This window comes from Rosa chinensis, chromosome 5 (genome assembly GCF_002994745.2).
Source record: "Rosa chinensis cultivar Old Blush chromosome 5, RchiOBHm-V2, whole genome shotgun sequence".
Taxonomy (NCBI): Eukaryota; Viridiplantae; Streptophyta; class Magnoliopsida; order Rosales; family Rosaceae; genus Rosa; species Rosa chinensis.
The window spans coordinates 4221735-4240163 of record NC_037092.1 but is presented as its reverse complement, the minus strand read 5'-3'; the positions used below and the strand labels follow the sequence as shown (position 1 = coordinate 4240163).

At 37.0% G+C, this 18429-nt stretch overlaps 2 protein-coding genes across 2 annotated transcripts; both read right to left on the bottom strand.

Moving 5' to 3' along the window:
* Positions 1–209: 209 nt before the first annotated feature.
* On the bottom strand, positions 210–1072 carry LOC112202099 (glycine-rich cell wall structural protein). Its single transcript, XM_024343010.2, has one exon. The coding sequence runs from the start codon at positions 932–934 to the stop codon at positions 479–481; it is 456 nt and encodes a 151-aa protein (XP_024198778.1). The 5' UTR covers positions 935–1072; the 3' UTR covers positions 210–478.
* Positions 1073–4434: 3362 nt separating this feature from the next.
* LOC112166768 (PAP-specific phosphatase HAL2-like) lies at positions 4435–7585 on the bottom strand. Its single transcript, XM_024303670.2, has 3 exons — positions 7132–7585; positions 5182–5869; positions 4435–4889 (listed from the first exon to the last, which is right to left on the bottom strand). Exons 1-3 carry the CDS (start codon positions 7505–7507, stop codon positions 4586–4588), a joined length of 1368 nt encoding a protein of 455 aa, XP_024159438.1. The 5' UTR covers positions 7508–7585; the 3' UTR covers positions 4435–4585.
* Positions 7586–18429: the final 10844 nt, after the last annotated feature.

The following is an 18429-nucleotide window of genomic DNA, read 5'->3' as shown; positions in this document are numbered from 1 at the left end:
ATTAGTTACAGATAGGTTGCTTAACTTCTCTGCTGTTTGGGATTTGCTTTGACGCACTGTAATTTTCGGCGAAATGTAAAGCTTCTGATTATGAGATTGCTTTCCTGAGTTCCTCAGTTACATATAGCTAACAATTTGGTATTCAAAATAGGTGGTTGTGGCTAAATTAGCAGTTCGGTATGGTATTGCCAATGTATAGAAGACTTGCCTCAAATAAAGTAGAGCTCACATCACCATATATATGGGTTCTCAACAGAAGCACGACACCCAGTCAAACCCTAAAGCTTTTAGAAAACAAACCCATAAGCCCCTCCATTACCAACTAATTCTTTATTTAACTAATAGATTAGAGAGGAAGTGACTCGGTAAATACATAGAATAGTCTCATAGGAACTATTACAAACTCATAGTTTCTATATACTAATAGTTTACCATCTACTGGTTCCATCATAACAAGAACAGACCAGCCCTATTTCCTCTAGCAATAAGCAGTACACTTCTTGCAGTCGATGGTGCACCCACCGCCTCCGCCGCCGCCGCCGTAGCCCTTCCCTGAGCGGCTGTAGGAGGTGAAGCACTTAGCAGGACATGTCAGCTTCTTATTGAAGCAAGGACCCTTTTCTTTGCACACCTGAGTAGGCCTCACGATACCACCCTTGGAGGAGCCTCCGCTCGGACCGCCGTACCCTCCACCATAGCCGCCTCCAAAGCCCTTTCCAAACCCGGGTATGTCAAACCCACCTCCGGGCCCAAAGAACCCTCCCATGCCGCCACCGCCACCATTATTGCCACCAGCTCCACCACCTTTGTTCTTGTTGTTTGAGTGCTTGAGCTCAGCTGAGAAGGCTCCGGTGGACTCAGGTCGGGCAGACAAGCCACCAAGTGAAGCAGTGAGGATCAAAGTTGCCAAGAGAAGACTTGTTGTTGGGATCATGTTTGCTCTTTAGGAGTGTGATGAGATAGAAGAGAAGGTAGTGTTTGAGGAAGGGATATATATACACAAAAGTTGAAGCGGATATATGATAGTGGGAAGACAAAGGACATTAATGGAGGAGGAGGATGTGTTGGAGGACAGTTACAGAGGGTGAGTAGGTTGGGTGCAATTATTATCCTCTTCAATTTTTTTCATCTCTTCATTTATTGGATCATCAAAGTTTGACACATGAAGTTTGGTAACTCTTTTAGTGATATGCACCCACTATTTTTACATGATAATATTGAACAATTGGGAACCCACATGTTAATGGGATAGTGATATACACGGATGTACACCGACTTTGATTTTAGATTACTTTCATGCAGGAGATGACAAATATACAATTAGATTGTATCATCTTATCATTTATTTGCATGGAGTTCGGGTGACGCTTTCAGCATCTATTGATGGATTAATATATCAATAAGAGAATTTTTGATATTTTGATATAGAGTCTTGATTAGTAGAAATTTTTTTTTAATTCGAGAATAAGTAACAAAATATAACATTTTATTTATATTTTTGCTTATTTTGACATTGTTCTTTACTTATTCATCACGGTTTATTTATCTAAACAATAGTTTGAGTCATATAAATTGATGTATCTGAGAAAACAATTTTCAATATATAAAATCAAAATGTACTTTTTTGGTGTAAACGTAACATAGAGAGTACAATCACATTAAGCTTTAGTTGACGAAAGATTAAAAAACGTATGAATACAATCTTATTACGCATTGAGTTATGCTCTGCATTTTTGAAGATTGCTAAGCATAATAAAGTTAGATTAGCTGTCACAAGAGTTGTAGAAACATTAAATTAAGCTCTTAGACATGAAATAAATGTAGCCAACATCCTATCTGCAAACTCATTTAAAGACGACGGTGAAACTTGAAGTCATGACCACATTCGAGGGACACATCTGCACTTTGTAAAGATGTTAGTCACTACTCACTAGTAGCTCAGCATGTGTGAGTTGAGCTTTGGTTCCCAAAATCTTCAATATGGTTGACCTAATAGGTCATATTTTCTAAACCATCGTTTTCAGTTTCTGTCACAATTTGTAGGGATGGATACACCTTAATTCAAGTGTATAGTCTACGCATGCAGTCCCCTATGGCAAAGCTACAATCACTAGGACGACTGTTAGAGCACAACAGATTCAACACTATATGGCCTAACTTGTTAGACTATTATCGTGCCCAAAAGTTTTGTGATCGAATGATCAGTAGCTACCTAGCTAGCTAATATCCTCTCTCACGTACAGCCTCAACGTGCACCTAGCTATTAGAAAGTATCAGATGTTATATTACATACGTAGTCGGGGATGGAGAAGTCGGACGAGACCTCTTCTTCCATACATTAAATGATCGGAATACGAGTTAACAATATATGTCAAGATGACAAAACCAGTGTTGGATAGATTAATATTCAATCTAAACACCTAATTTTGCACTTAAGTTTTGCCAAACTCATAATGCAGAGCTGGGTTGCTTAATTATCTGAACTTTTACTTATCGAAAATGCAGTTTCAATTCTCTGATCAATCCCCACCTTTCAACTTTCATTGATAACTTCTGTATGAGTGTGGTCCAATGGTTGTATCATTTGGACCCATCCCTACCCCATTAAAGTTGAATCCACTTATTCTCCTCATAGTGAGGCAAATATGCCTATAGGCTAGTTACAAGAATTTTATTAAAGTGAACCGACTTTGTTGAACTCATCCTTTTCTTGTTCACAAAATGATGCAGTAAATAATTTCAGAAAAATGATATGTACATGGAAATGTGGAATCATGTTGTGCTTATGGTTAGGGTAGTTTATAAACAAGCAATACTATACTAAACGAGCAGGCTAAACCAAAGGTTTATATCGAAGGTTTCTCACTTTCTTTGAAGTATAGATTGTTTTTTTATGTTAGATTCGATAAGTATCGTAGAAAAACTTCTTTTTTACTGTTGATGAGTATCCTAGATCTCGACAACCAGGCATTGTAGCTGGTCGATTAAGATATCAACAGGGGGAGCTAAGCAGTGAGCCATTAAACTCTAGGGCCGACCAATCTACTTATCTTAATTAGTTGACATTTGAGTCCATACAGGTATGCCTATCAAGAAAATGAGTTGTTTTGCATCTAACTAATTAGTGATCTCAATCTTTCCTCACGACCACTTTGCTTAATTCCATCTGGTATTAAATATCGATTTGGACACGGAGCTTCGATATTTATAGGCACTTACTCGTCCTTTCCTAATCAATAGCAGCTGTCAACGTCAAGAAGTTCATGTCAGTTAAGAACACGTATGACTTTTATAAGTTCTTTGCTGAGATGCAGAGTGGAACATTGTCCTTGTCACAAATTTGAGTGGACTGTTTATTGCCAAGTTACTACGGAAATTGCATAACTTGGATGCAGTGGCGTAGTCAAAAATTTAGTTAAGAGGGGTCAAACTTACATAACTAGTCGATTAAGTGAAAAAAATAAAAATAATAACCAACTCGATTTAAAATACTCTTTACTAATCTACAAATAATCACCTAATACAGTTTTATTTATCTCCAAACTATTTTCCTATGATGACAAAAAACAAAAAGAAATCTGTACATAAGGATGAGATAAACAAATCAAGGAGAGGAATAGATATACAAAAAGAAACACATTTGTTTGTAAGAATAAGGTGTCATAAGCTAGTTAAAAGTAACTATTTTGTTACTTTAGAAGGGGCAAATTGAGTCAAGTAGCTCATATTTTTCTTACATAAAAGCAAACACTTCAGGCAAAATGGAGTTCATCAAGATGGTGAGCAGGGTCAATTGACCCTTCTGATGTCCATGTAGCTACGCCCTTGCTTGGATGTGAAGAGTAATGGAAAAGATCAGTAGAAACAGTTGCTAGCATTTCTCGTTCAATTTATCAAATTTGTGTGTCTGTCCTTCTCAAAAATCGCATATTTTTCTTTTCTCACCAAAATCTTTCACTTATAAATCATGATTTTTAAACAATTCTCTAATTGATGGAACTTAAAAATCTCGACCCAATTTTTTTTTAACAATTTTACAGAAAATCATGGCCACGCACAGATTTTTTATTTTTTAGGAGAAAGTTCGGTTCTCACGGGACTAAACCTTGCTTGAGGAGACACTAGTAGCCTCACTTGCATTAGCGTGAGCGTGAGCGTGAGCGTGTGCTTGGGCGCGTGCGTGGGCATGGACATTGGTAACCTCTATCTCTGTATAAAAAAATTTGGGACTCATTGAGTTGGGGCCATAGGCCCAAGCCTTGTTGCATACTCTATTTGGGTGATGGGTTTTGCATCATTACGCAAGGCAGTGAAGGCAATAGGTTGCTATTTTTTATTTTTTATTTGGGGTTCAATAATTGGTTCCTAAGCATTTCCACCTTTCTGATACAATTGGATGATTTTCTCCCCTAAAAGTTCCGTTATAATCGACTCTGAACACCAAAAGATCCCCGATTGCTTTTGAAGCAAACTGATGTTTTATGTTATTTTATAAACCAAAAATAGAAAAATGAAAACACTAATATACAATGCTCCTGTCTGTCATGGAAGGAGTTATGTGCAATTTTATGTTGAGCAGCAGGTACTACAGACTAGAGGAGTCCCAGCTAGCATCAACAGCCCTGATGATCTTGTCATGTAGGTTTGCTCCGGCACTAGCTATGACACCTCGATCAAGACCTTCCAAGTATATACCCTTTGAAAAGTCCAGTGGACACCCCCCGGCGTCTGAAACCACACCACCAGCCTCCTGTATGATGACAACACCAGCTGCATGATCCCATATCTTCTCTTTGTAACCAGCCCTTGCAAACTTCATAAAAATCTCGGCATCCCCACGAGCTATAGCTGCATATTTCACCATGCTATATACTCTTAATGGTTGCTTCCTGCAGTCATAACAAGCTCTATTAGTCTAAACCTGGTGCATTTTAGCACATATCTATTGTACCTCCAGGCTTCCGTTATAACCCGGAACTTATTTTCATCTGCAATCATGTTATAAGGGACTCAGCTTAACAAACTGATTTCATGGTTACAAATCACAATGGGTAAAATGCCTGTAACTATTGTTTAAGAATGGCAGAGTATATATCAATATAATTTATGTGAGTTCCTTCGAATTCATGACAAATTATAGTACACACATGGCAAAGAGAAACGAATTCAGAACATATGTACCTAAGTCCAACACTGTGAGCTAGTCCTGCTGTGAAGGAATGACTTGAATTTGCCTTCTCAACAGGTTCACAAAAGGTTGCCAATGATGGATTATCAATGGAGGACACTCGGACAGGTTTTGCAGAGTTTGGCCACAAAAAGTTCTTGTTTACATGGAGCAAGGGTTGCATCCAAGCCTCACCACTACCTCTTCTAGCATATATTACACAGCCTTTGTCCCATGATTCTGATGTTGGTGGAGTCAATTTGGATATAATTCTATGATACCGGTGATGATAGTTTAGCCATTCTTTTCTCATTGGGTAATTAGGGCATCCAAGAACTCCAAGCACAACTTCTCCATCCTCTATTAGAGCCAGAGCTATAGCATATTGATCCCCTCGTACAAAACCCAATGTTCCATCAACAGGGTCAAGAGCCCAAAATCTCCCAGTAGGGCCTCCCCTTGAGTTGCACCGACTGATGGCTTCAAGAACCTCTGTAGTCCCAAGGGCCTTTTTCGGACCTTGAAGTCCAAAACGAGCTGCTTCAGCTAGACAATCATTTACAGTTTTTACTACTGCTTCCAATACTCCACCTGCCTTAGCCTTGGACAGGTTTTGAATGTCTTCTTCAGCTACAATGGACACATTGCTACTCCCAAAAGACTCCGACAGTATCCAGCTCACAGTTGCTTGGACACTCCAATCTGTTTGCATGATATGATCAAGATTCAATAGAATAAGACACACAAAATGCCTAAAAAGATCAGAAAGGATAACCTCCACCTTTAAACACCCCCCGCGCCCCCCCCCCCCAAAAAAAAAAAAAAAACACACACGCACATCAGAGAGATTTCTCATAAAGTAGAACGTTGTGTACTAAAGATTGACCATAAAGTTTCACCTAAAATGCCGAACCTTCCACTTCATAAGGCATCAATCAATGAAATGATAACATTGAAGCAATAGAGTTTAATATGTAATTATTTGGTCACATACTTCAGACCACAGGTTTCACTTTTTGTAATTTAGAACTCCAGTATAATAACAAAATATTGTAAGGTATTCCATTTAGAGATGTCGAAAACTATAAACCAGCAGCAACTTCTTAAGAGGATGATGAGAAGTTATCACAGTGTTTTGGAAGCTATCTTTGGTGTCGAAGCTGAATTTTGTTCAAATTGTCAGAGATGCTCAAGTTAAAGACAAATTGGGATAATTTTCCTCAATCAGGAATCTAAGGGAGCAGCCAAACAGCGATCATAATGAGTCCAGAGACAGCAAAATATGAGGTTCTTAACAAATTGCCGAGTTCCATGACATGATGCAGAGAGATTCTCTATATAAATTACAAACAAAATGGCTGACTCTTACACCAAGACACAATTTTGACAGAAACATTCGGTTCAATTATGATTATTTCATCTTAAGGACAGAAAGATTGCTATTGAAGGTAGAATAAACATAGAGCTGCTGGAATAGACACTCTAAAAAGGCTCAAGTTGCCTATATGCTCTGTCCAAAATCCAAATTGTGCCTTCTAGTGATTCGGTTCAACATTCACACATTATACAAGTTAATGCCTGGTTTATAAAATAAAAGACTGAAACCAAATGCTTAATAAAGCAGGCATCTTTCAGATACTCTAGGAGACAAAGGACTAGCATGGGACTACCATATTCCCATATGCTAAAGTTGCCACTAGGAAACCGCCAAAACAGATGCACAAGATCATATTTTTATTAAAATTTATAGCACTTTCAACTAAAGCAAATTACAACTCAAAGCAATACGTCACATGTTAATTTGTGTGCATAAACTATAATATCAGTCATTATTGAAGAACAATTTCCGAAACCCAGAAAGGCAAGCATCTACATAATCATAATCACAGAAAACCCAGTTCAAATCAACACAATTTCCAATGACCCAGTTCATAAAAAAAAAATGTAAGAGTGAAGAAACAAACCTGCAACAGTGACTGGAGAGTTGTCACCTTTGGATTGAACCACAGCGCTGGACTTGGAAATCAAACTCTCCTGAACTTTCTGGCAGAGTGAACAAGCCATTTGCACAGCTCTGACTGCAGTTTCCAATTCTTGGGTGTGCTTCATGGATTGTAGGGATGAAAGACTCAACCTTTTTGGGTCCTCCATTACTGTAAAAGACTGGGTTTGGCTGAGCTTGGATAAGCAGCCAATGGGTTTTGAGATTCTGTGGTGGTGGGTTTTAGAGAAGCTAACTGTTCCTACGTGGTTGATTATGGACTTGCGCTTGTCATTCAATTTCACAAGTCCTAAATTGTGAGAGGCTTTTATAGCCATACTAGAACAATGTAAAGGCATATCATCAATGTAGAGAAAAAAATATGAGCTGAGTGTGTGTTTGTGTTGCGTGTGGTTTTCTATTATTTATGTGTGTGTGGGAATTTTGGTATGTGGGGTGCTCTTATAAAAGGAAAAACACAAGAGAAAGTGATAGCTTTATGGCATCATAATTGGAACTTGGGCTTTCTTTTATGTCATTTGATTTTGCCTTACCCTTTAAGAACAAAATTGAGCCAAGGACAAGTCGAAGCAAAAAGGGTCTTTGTGATATAACTTGTATACAAGTGTTATTTATTAATAATGAGACACCATCAGGTGTGATCTAAATCATCTAATCCATGTCAACCATTTTTCGGTAAATTCTTTCTTCTTTCTTATAGTAGAAGCAATTAGGTGAATTTTTGGTACTATGAAATTATGACTAGATAGATGTCTACTATCCAAACTAAACTGATCAAATTGACCAATCAATAATCTAGTTAAATAGATTAGAGTATGATTTTCAACAATAATCATATTCAACCGGGTTGGTTTTTGGGAGTTGAAAACCGATTCGATCAAACATAATTTATGCAACATAGTTCTATGTAGTTTTTAGAGAGTGTATTCCATGTACCGTCAGTGCATAGGTACTTGCAATATGAATGGATATAATTTTTTGAATATTAAAATATATAAAAGAGTGGATTAGATGAATGACTGTTATTTTTTTAAAAATTAAAATAACCGACAGTGCACTGTCGTTTTATCTTGATTTTGGTCTTTTGCTCAATGATAGTAAACTTGGTTTCTTTTTGAAAAGTTACGTCAGTCAATATTCAATAGTAAATGCACTAGACCAGGTGAAATTACCGTTTGAAATTCCTCTTAGGACATTTTTAGCCTCGTCAAAGTTGAGGAGACATTGTGAAAACCAGTACATGTTGGAGAGCTCACTCACTCATAGGCATAGCTCATAATAACATCATCATTACTTCATGCATGTTCCTAATTATTAAATATTAAATTTTTGAACGAACCAAAAAATTTCAAACTTAAAATCACTCCAATATTTGTCAAAAGAATACCTCTAGACCAATAGTTAAGGAAAATTCTACAATATGTTAACATATGATATAATACGGTTATCACTTTTAAGACTTAATTACTTAAATGAGAATCTATTTTATTCTAACTAAGTAACAAAAACCTTATTTACCTTAATGATGATTTTTTTTTCTTCTAATTACATACTTTGCTCTAACGAGGACCTTATTTATCTCAATGAGAATTTTTTTCTAATTACCACATAAGTTCTTGAAATAGTAACATGAGTTGTCAAAGTATAAATATTACATGAAATATGACATGTAAGAGAAATATTAACGTATCATAATGAGAACTTTATTTATCTCAATAAGGACTTCTTTCTAGTTACCACATGAGTCATTGAAATGATAACATGAGTTCTTAAAGTGTAAATAGCACATGTAATATGACATGAATGAGAAATATTAATGTATCATAGCTATACTCCATAGTTAAACCAAATTTTTTTATCAAACTTATCAAATAGTAGTGTTCGAGTCATTATGAACTCATCAACGCGTATGCAAGTTCCCCACGTCGGCAGGAGATTGTTAGGCAAGTGGATGAGTCCATCTTCAGGTTGGTAGATGACGGGATCCTCACTTTTCAGTCTGTTTTGGGTGGGAACTGTATTCATCCACCTCCCTAATCATGACCTTCATGATTTCTATCTTGTGGATTTCTATCTTCCATGAATAGTCTCATAGGAAGTGTGATTCATAAGTGATTATACTATTTTTGGAAACTGGTGCTCATTGCTCAGGTGAGTGGAACTGTGGAAGTACTTGGGGTCCCGAATTGGAACACATCGATCTTTTCTCCATGATCAAACAGATTGGATAGGATCAAGCCAGTCATAAACCCAGTACATTTTCTCAGTACTAATTTGGGACTTCATGATGCATTACCAATTTACCATATATGATATCAAAGACTATGAAGTTGATAATATGATTGTGCTGGAAATTTTCAGATCGATCGTTTATGAGTCATAATGTGAATCTAATCACTTTTAGCCTGGTCTCAATAATTGATTTGCGGATGACCAATGTTTAACTTTAACATATGTACTATTAATTAATTAAGATGACCTCTTTCAAGCATCATCATTCTTAATTTCTATGATTGCATAAGAATTTCACTGCATGATATGGAGCCATGGAGGGATTCAAACCCATCTTTTGTCTTGGGAAAAACAGTTGGTCGCTCAATAGGTCAAGTTGCGGAGACTCTCTAGTGGCCACTCCTGCCTACTTTCTTTGAAATTCTGAAAGTAGAAGGCATTAGGATTAGTAATAGGTGCGGCGTGCCGCAATTCACAAACTGATGGCATATCTGCAACTCCTTAGGCTGAACAGCTTGAGCTCAACTTACTTCAGCGTTTCAACAGCATGACGCAGTCTGATTTTGTCCCTTGTATGCCTTTTTTTTTTTTTTTAGATGGCGTCTCTTGTATAGCTGTATGCTTGTTTGTTGTTAAGACTTGTAGCATCTCCTAGTTCCATGTTGTGTTCACTAGAAGAACATTGAAATCAAGGCGAAGCAGTAGGGTATTCGAAGTTTTTCTTTTCTTTCATGTTGTATCAATAAAAGAACATCGGTTTCGAAGCAGTAGGATATCCAAACCTTTTCTTTTCTTTTCTTTTCTTTTCAAGTTGCATATTTCAATTTCTTTGAGACATTTTATCCAACAATTTGTCAATCTTCAAATTATTTACTAGTACTCGTACGAGCCACCAAAAACAAGACCAGGCAGATGAACAATAGAAGGCCCAACAAGTGTTGAGCTATGGGCTTGAGCTCCCACCTGAATGTAATGAATTCTTTTTGGTCGTGTTGCCATTTCAGGACCAACCCAGATTCTACAAGTAAAACTATTGATTGTTGTGGAAGAAAATATATCCAGATTCCTTGGGTTTAGCATTTATATCAACAGAATGAGCAGCACAGCAATCCTTGAGTGCGTTGATGTTGCAATCTCGATCAATCAATTTCAAAGTTTTGAAATCGGATTTCATCTTCTTTTCTTTCTTATCTAATCTTAGGAAAAAAAAAGTTAAAGATAAAGCTCTCCTAATCCTAGTGCTTGAACTTGGAGTTTGGGTGTAAAGAAACTTGTCAACTTCAAAATAATGTTATTCAGCTAGTGGAGATTATGATTTCTTATTGTACTGGAGTGAGACCCTGAACTGATAACTATAGCTCATATGAGATGCACCCTCCCATTTTTATTCAGAAGAAGAAAAAGTCAAGCAATCTCATCACTATGAGTCTATGCTTTGTGTTAGAAGTGAGAAGAGATTGGCTCAAAAGAAGTAATGTATTGACAAGGTAGTCCATTATGAGCACTCTGTTATGTGTATCGGTATTTTTATTATGATGTAATAAATTTTATGTGTTTTGGATAATGAATATAATATTATTCAAACTTGAAATACAATTGAATTGTTGATGCATGAGTATTTGGCCAACATCACATGTATTATTTTATCATTTACTGATGGATTCAAATGCACTGTTAACACTTTGGGTACAAGACACCGATACTTTTAGTGAAATGTATTGATATTTTTGGTACAAAAAATAACGCTCCGAGTGTAAATAAAACCCTCCATAGACTAGTGGCTATTAGATTGGTTAAAGCCACTATCATATGATACAGCACACACATAGTAAGGGATAAGGTTCTCTTCTTTTTGCCAGGAGCGAGTCATATGATATAACACACGTAATAGACTAATAGGAGATGAATTTTCTGTATAGGACAAGGAATCAAACAGTTTGACATGATGTTTGTGGTTGTGGTGGTATCCCAGCTCTTTTAAGCAACGAAACCGAAAAAAACCATGTGAAGCATATGCAGCAGCCACCAATATTTTAATTCATCAACTTTAATTTTTGTAGAGCCCATATCTTGAGCACTACCTCACCAGCATTATTTTCTCACATCAACACCCACTGCCCCAAGAGACTGAATTACCCTCCTTACACAGCTTGTGCTCACTGCTCGGTATATATAAGAAAGCCTGGGGCTTTCTATGAGCATCAAGCAAAACCAAGTAGTAAACTTCCAAATCAAACATTCACAGCAGCACATTCAACAGTTCAGAGGAGTTATAACAGATGGAGAGTTCCACTGCCACTTCCATTTCCGGGAGAGCCATGATGAACAGTGGAGTTTATTCGCGGCGGTTTCCTGCCGGGCGCCCTATTCCGAAGAGGGGTCAAGTGAAGATGGGGATAGTGGTGGGATTGGCCAATTCTGTGGCTTCCCTCTTCACTCCTCATGGTCCATCCATGCACAAGCAGCATTCAACCAAGTCCTAAGTAAGGACTAGGATTAGGAATACTTGGGAAGTAGCAGTACTCCAGAGCTTTTGCCTCTTAATTTTCCCTCTTTTGGAAAAGATTTGAGCTTCATGTATTCGTCTAAAAGTTTGTACATTGTAGATTTTTACATCAAATATGAAATGGGATTATATACTTCTCTTTTGTTCACAATCTGGATGGGATGAATATATAATAATCTTAAGAAGCAGGAAATTTCTAGCTACTTAAAATTGGAACCCCATAAGCAATTAACCAGCTTCAAAGAATCAGATTTCAATACTAGCTATTAGGGTATTGGGTATAGTTTTCCAGTTTTTGCTCTCAACTTCTTAAGTACCCAGTAACTCACACTCATAGTCCACTCTTGAGTTTTTATTTAACAATCAACTGGTTTACTATACCTAGTGTATAATTTCATCTATATGGTCCTGAAATCCTGATTTTGACAAATAAGTGGGAGTGGCACCAAACCACCTTATTGGTCAGATCTTGGAGAAAATTGTGAGGTTGGAGCCAGAGCCATATGTATATATATGTTGGCTAAATTTGGAGATACAGACATTGTAAGGTGTTACAGTACGTGGTGTGTGGGTCTATTTCATCACCGAAGAAGCCTTACCCTCCAAGCCGATGGGAGAGTACAGCGAGCATAAATAAATCGTAATTAGTAATAGACCTTAATTTATGTAATGAGGTTTACAAGCATACTCATCAATCTTCATATATCACTTCACATCATATTAATTACATGTCCGTATTCAACTCATATGTATGTGCATTTTTTTATTTTTTTGGATATTCTTGAAGGTGCTAGAGAAAGAGAAGCTAGTTTCTTAGTGTAATCGAAAAATATATGCAAACACTAAAGCCAAAACCGTTCTATGTGCATTTCTCATTTATCACACCAGGATATGTAACTCTATATATTAGTGAATTATTATATGAAGAACAAACATTAATCAAACTCTAATCCCACTGCTTAGATACGAATCTAGCTATGCCTCTTTAACACAATCAAACATATATAATTGAATATCTGTACGTACTGTCTATATATAGTTTATGGGAAGATGTACATACATGAACCTTGCTTAGTAGTCCTTTATTTAGAATTTAGATAGATTCAGTGAATGCTGGTACCATATGGTTTTGCCCTTCACAATTAATTAATTAGATGATTTCAAACAGAATATTGTATGTTTAAAATCACACTCTTTCTATGCTTTTCTTTAGCTTTATTCCTGTTCTCCACTCTCATAAAGTAATGGCCTATATATATTACACAGAAGGACAAACAGCAGTCTGAAAGACTGAAAACCAGATGATAAGGAAAAATTTATTCAATAAGTTGTTCGTTTATTGTTAACTGTACCACTTTAACACGGCACAAATAACTAATCCACATTTCCAATTTGCAATTTGTAGCTTGAATCTAAATTCAATTTAAAACATATTTTCAGAAAAGTTATCTGCACTGCGCAATGTAAAGAGAGAATGAGAGGATTGAACGACAAAGCCAGCGTTATTATATATGCAGAAATTAATTAGTAGTGAGCAACAATTTGATTTAAAGTTCTTTTCTCTTGAATTTGTAATATGTTACAAAACTTACAAATGCAGAAACATCAAATATAGTATATATCAATGACCGAAATTAATAGATTGAAGATTACTGAAGTCTACGCACCGTATATTGGTTGGTGTTTAGGAACTGGTATTGACCACCTGGAAGCAGAAATGGGTAGAAACAGGCAAATTCAAGGGTCCAAAGGTCTTGATCATTTTCAAGTTTTTAACTACCTCCGATGTTCCATCACCACAAAGTTTTCACAAAAATGTGGCCCTATATATATGGGATCTCAGAGACGAGTCAATTGTGTTGAAAACTGGGTTGGTGGACATTATGAAGCATTCGTACAACTGTAGAACTCAGTAGAAGGGTCTCCACACAGCTAGAGTACCATGTAATGGACTTGCCCGTTGTGATCCTCAAGTTGCAGACGTTGAAAGCGAGCAGCAAATCGGAGAGGAGATCGAATCAACCAACGCTTCGACACACACACACTTGCACTGAAAACTGAATATTTTATGAGCTTTTTACCAATAACTACGATGGGCCATTAATTCTTCCCACGCGCAGGATTTATATTTTGTTGCTCATGCGATCATCTTTAGGATGAGTAACAATAGCAGCACGTTTGTACAAAAACAAAAGGGCACAACAAGTTCTAGTTAATTATGACAATTGCCACAGCTGTCATTTCAATTTTCTCTCAAACCAAATATGTCAGATCTAGTTCTCTCAAAATCAAAGCGATCCCAAAATCAAAACCGACTGAAAATCAAAATCCTCTCTAAATCGACATCTCCGGCGAAGCTAGGGAGCGACCTTAGCAGCGAAACAAGCGCGCGACCCTGGCGATGAAGCTAGGGAGCGACCCCGGCAGCAAAGTAATCACGCGACCCCGACGGCGAAGTAAGGGCGCGACACCTGCGGCAAAGTTAGGGAGCGACACTGGAGGTGAAGCTAGGGGGCGATTCCCGCGGCAAAGCAAGGGGGTGACCCCGGCGGCGAAGCAAGGGAGCGACACCAGCGGCGAGGCTCCTACAAAGCTAGGGCTTGAAGATCAGTAGAGAAACTTATAGTTACTGAAGGTCAGTAACAGTTATAGCTTGATTTTTGTGTTATGCATTCAACACTGTCGAAATTTGATTATGCTTAGTAGCTTTAGCTGAGAAATTTTGGTTGAGAAATTTTGAGGGTCAGTGTCTTCAGCCTCGTGTTGTCACAGTCTCTCCCTCAGGTAAATAATTTTGGTTGAGAAATTTTGATTATTCTCAATGGTTGAGAAATTCTGAGGGTCAGTAGCTTTAACAAAGAAATTAACATTTATGTTACTGAGGATCAATAAACCTATGTGTATTGCAACCTCATTTTTATGTGTAGCTAGGTGGCGAAAATTGATGTTATGTGACTGATAATAGTACAAAATTAATTGTTTGAGCTTATTGACCGTCAGTAGCATTAAAATGCTGCAATATATGCAATCTATGATTATTGAGAGTCAATAGCATTAAAATTTTGCAATATGTGCAATCAATGATTATATGGACCCTCTAAAGATCATTAGCTTTAGTCTCTGAGGGTCAGTAGCTTTAGTTTCTGAGATTTCTTTGTCCTGATGGAAAATGATGAGTTCTGTGACCAACAATAGTACGAAATGAATTGTATGAGCTGCAGTTTCTGAGGGTCAATAGCTTTAGCTTTATGATTTCACCAACCCTATGTTTATTGCAAGCTCATTTTTATGTTTATTTCGGAGGGTCAGTAGCTTTAACTGATTTTATCCTCATCTTTATGTTTAGTTTATGGGAAGGTCATTGCAATTATGTCTACCTATAGGCTCTATGGATATTTGATCTTATTATTGTTGTTAGTCTTTATTTTATGCTTGACATTCTGGTCATTGATTTGCTGCAACTGTGAGTATCTTTTGATTAGGTCTTTTGCATTCTTATAAGCTATAATGGTTTTTTAATCAAATTGATGGTCAATACACTATTGAGGGTCAGTATACTATTGAGGGTCAGTATACTACTGAGCATCAGTACTCATATGTTTGCATTTCTCATTTACACAGATTAATCGCAAATGGCAAAGAGTGCTGGCCTGCTGCAATAGACAAAGAGGATATACCGATTGAAGAACATGAGAAGATGTGCTACAAATTGAAAATAAAATCAAAGAGAGCCTCAAACATGAAGAAATCTTGTTGGAGAAACTTCTTCACCATGAGAAGAGTTGAAATTCAGAGCAATTTGTATGTAAAAGTAGCAAAGTCAGAGATAAATGATATAGTGTTTAAGTTTCATATTGTAATATGTATAAATAGTTTTTGGGATTATTAAATAAATGAGTTGTTTCTAAGAAAAACAAAGATAGAATGTAGAAATATTATTTCTTCATAATGCTATTGACATTCAGCAGTGTTAATTCACATTATTCAAAGCACAAGGGCAGTTTCATAATTTACTTGTCAATAGAGAGAATTAAAAAAGTGAAGGAATCTGACCACAAGATCTAATACCTTGCGTATGGGCCTTGCATGCTAGCGCATGGGAATTTAAAAAAACAGGTCTACTGATAGTAATTTATGAGCTAAAAGTGTAGATAGTGGTAATTTGCTAATATTTTATTATTGGGAGGAAGCCGATAAAGGATTTCAACCAATACAACGTCGAGGAGATCATCAATACTAGTCGTGCATGAAAACTAGGGCAGCTTGTGATTGATCTATCATGATCAGATCTCTCCCATAATCGATCACTTCTGCGGAAGCAAAATAGAGGTTAGGGTTTTGAGTTTTTGTACGTCTACAATGAGTGTCTATTCGTTAGAGTTTTTTATTCTGCAGCCGGCCACCAGTATTATAAGTTTACGGTTTAAGAAGAAAGCGGAGAAAGTTATCATTTCAGATGAGGAAAACAATTAACTAATTATGCTAGGAAATTAATTTCTTATTAGAAATCCTACTAAGTTTTAATTTTACCTTATGAGCAACGGGATATGACTACTATCGATCATAAAACTTATTTACACCATAATAACTAGTCCTATGGTTTACACTAGAAATAAAGGCTTCCCTAGACCTAGTGCTTGAACCTCAACATCAACTTTAATTTGAGCGTAAGAAACTTGTCATTATAATATTGTTTTCAGCTAGTGGAACTAGATTAATGATTTTCACGAACTGATATGTAGATATAAATCTGTGTGCTTTATTTTCGCAATAAAAATTAAGCAATCTCATATAGTATTACACAATGTGTATGAGATGCAATTCTTTTGTCATATATGACTACATATCATTAAATTCTAAATTGATTCAAGTATTTACAATTTGTTGTCACTCGTATAGTGTTCACTGGTTGTTTGTGAATTTGTCGAGTTTATTTCTAGTGTAGAGCACAGGACTACTTATGGTCAATAGGCATTGCAACTATTCAGAGGAATCCTCTTACTATATTTTCATCGGTTATTGATACTCCTTGCTTTTTAAGGTCCATACAATCGTATCTTAAAAAAAAAAGGTTGGTTAAACCTACTATATTGCATGATAGGACACACATGTGACAAATCTTCTTCTTTTCCTTCTTCCAATGAGATGAATTTTGTGTAAAGGACAAGGAATCAAACAGTGCGACATGATGTTTGTGGTCGCGGTGGTGTCCCAACTCGTTTAACCAAACCTAACTGAAATCCCATGTGAACCATATGCACCGCTTTAAGTTTTGTAGAGCCCATATACTTCACATCCATTTGCTACTTTGCTTGCATCATCATTTGCTACTTTGCTTGCATCATTATTTGCTTGCATCAACACGGATGGGACTGAACTGCGCTCGCGCAACTTTGTGCTCAATCAATCCACCGAGTACTACTGTATAAGAACGCTTTGAGCTTTGGATGAGCACAGAGCAAAACCAAGTTCTAAACTTTCATAACAAACGCCTGCAACACAGTAGAGTCCAGAGAAGTTAGCACAGATGGAGCGTTCCACAGCCACTACCACTTCCGGGAGAGCAGTGATGAACGCCAGTGACTTTTCACGGCGGTTTCCTGCGGGGCGCCCTATTCCGAAGAGGGGTCAAGTGAAGATGGGGATAGTGGTGGGACTGGCCAATTCTGTGGCTTCCGTTTTCACTCCTCAGCGTCCAGGCATGTACAAGCAGCATTCTAGTAACTCCTAACTATTAGGCATAGTACTTCGAAGTAGGGGTGCTGCAGATAGCTTTCGCCTCTTGATTTTCCCTCTTTTTCGGAAAAGATTTGAGCTTCATGTACCGGTGGATCTTAAATTTTGTACATTGTAGATTTTTGCATCAAATATGAATGGGATTCTGCTATATTTCTCTTTTGTTCACAGCTTGGCTTGGATCAGTAATTCAGTAATCAATATCAAATAAGCCTCTAGAAGAAGCAGGGGATTTCAAGCAAATTGAATCGATTGAACAGGGGGAGCGTAGTCTGACTCATGAATCGATTTCCACACAACACTGTTCAATTCAAGCCTCACCGTCCAAACTGATGGGAGAGTCCGTACGAGTATATAAGACCCGAGTCATGTTTATCATTACGTTTCATAAAAGACCTTAATTTATGTAAAATGTGTTACAATTAATATATAGTACTCATCGATCTTCATATAATTCATTCCATAACATATTTCTCATCCGTATTGCAGTCATATATATATGCGCATTTAGTCAGAGAACATCAACCATGCATGCTAGAGAAGTTTTCTTAGTGTAAATCAAAGAATACTTCTCCAGGGGGGACTGAAGCCAAATCCTACTATGTGCATCTCATATATCTCACCAAGAGATATATTAGTGAATTATTAATTGAAGAACAATCATCAACCAAACTCTAATATCATAATCCGACTGCTTAGATCCGAATACATGCCTATTTAACACAACCAGACATTACATGTGTACTGTCTGTAGATCTTGGAAACAAGTACATACATGAACCTCGG

What these genes read in the sequence shown, in the direction of transcription:
- LOC112202099 (XM_024343010.2), bottom strand. Translation starts at nt 934, where the DNA reads ATGATCCCAACAACAAGTCTTCTCTTGGCAACTTTGATCCTCACTGCT.
- LOC112166768 (XM_024303670.2), bottom strand. Translation starts at nt 7,507, where the DNA reads ATGCCTTTACATTGTTCTAGTATGGCTATAAAAGCCTCTCACAATTTA. An exon ending in CTCTCCAGTCACTGTTGCAG is followed by an intron (nt 5,870 to 7,131) that starts GTTTGTTTCTTC and finishes TCATGCAAACAG; the next exon opens with ATTGGAGTGTCCAAGCAACT. An exon ending in GCTCACAGTGTTGGACTTAG is followed by an intron (nt 4,890 to 5,181) that starts GTACATATGTTC and finishes TTATGACTGCAG; the next exon opens with GAAGCAACCATTAAGAGTAT.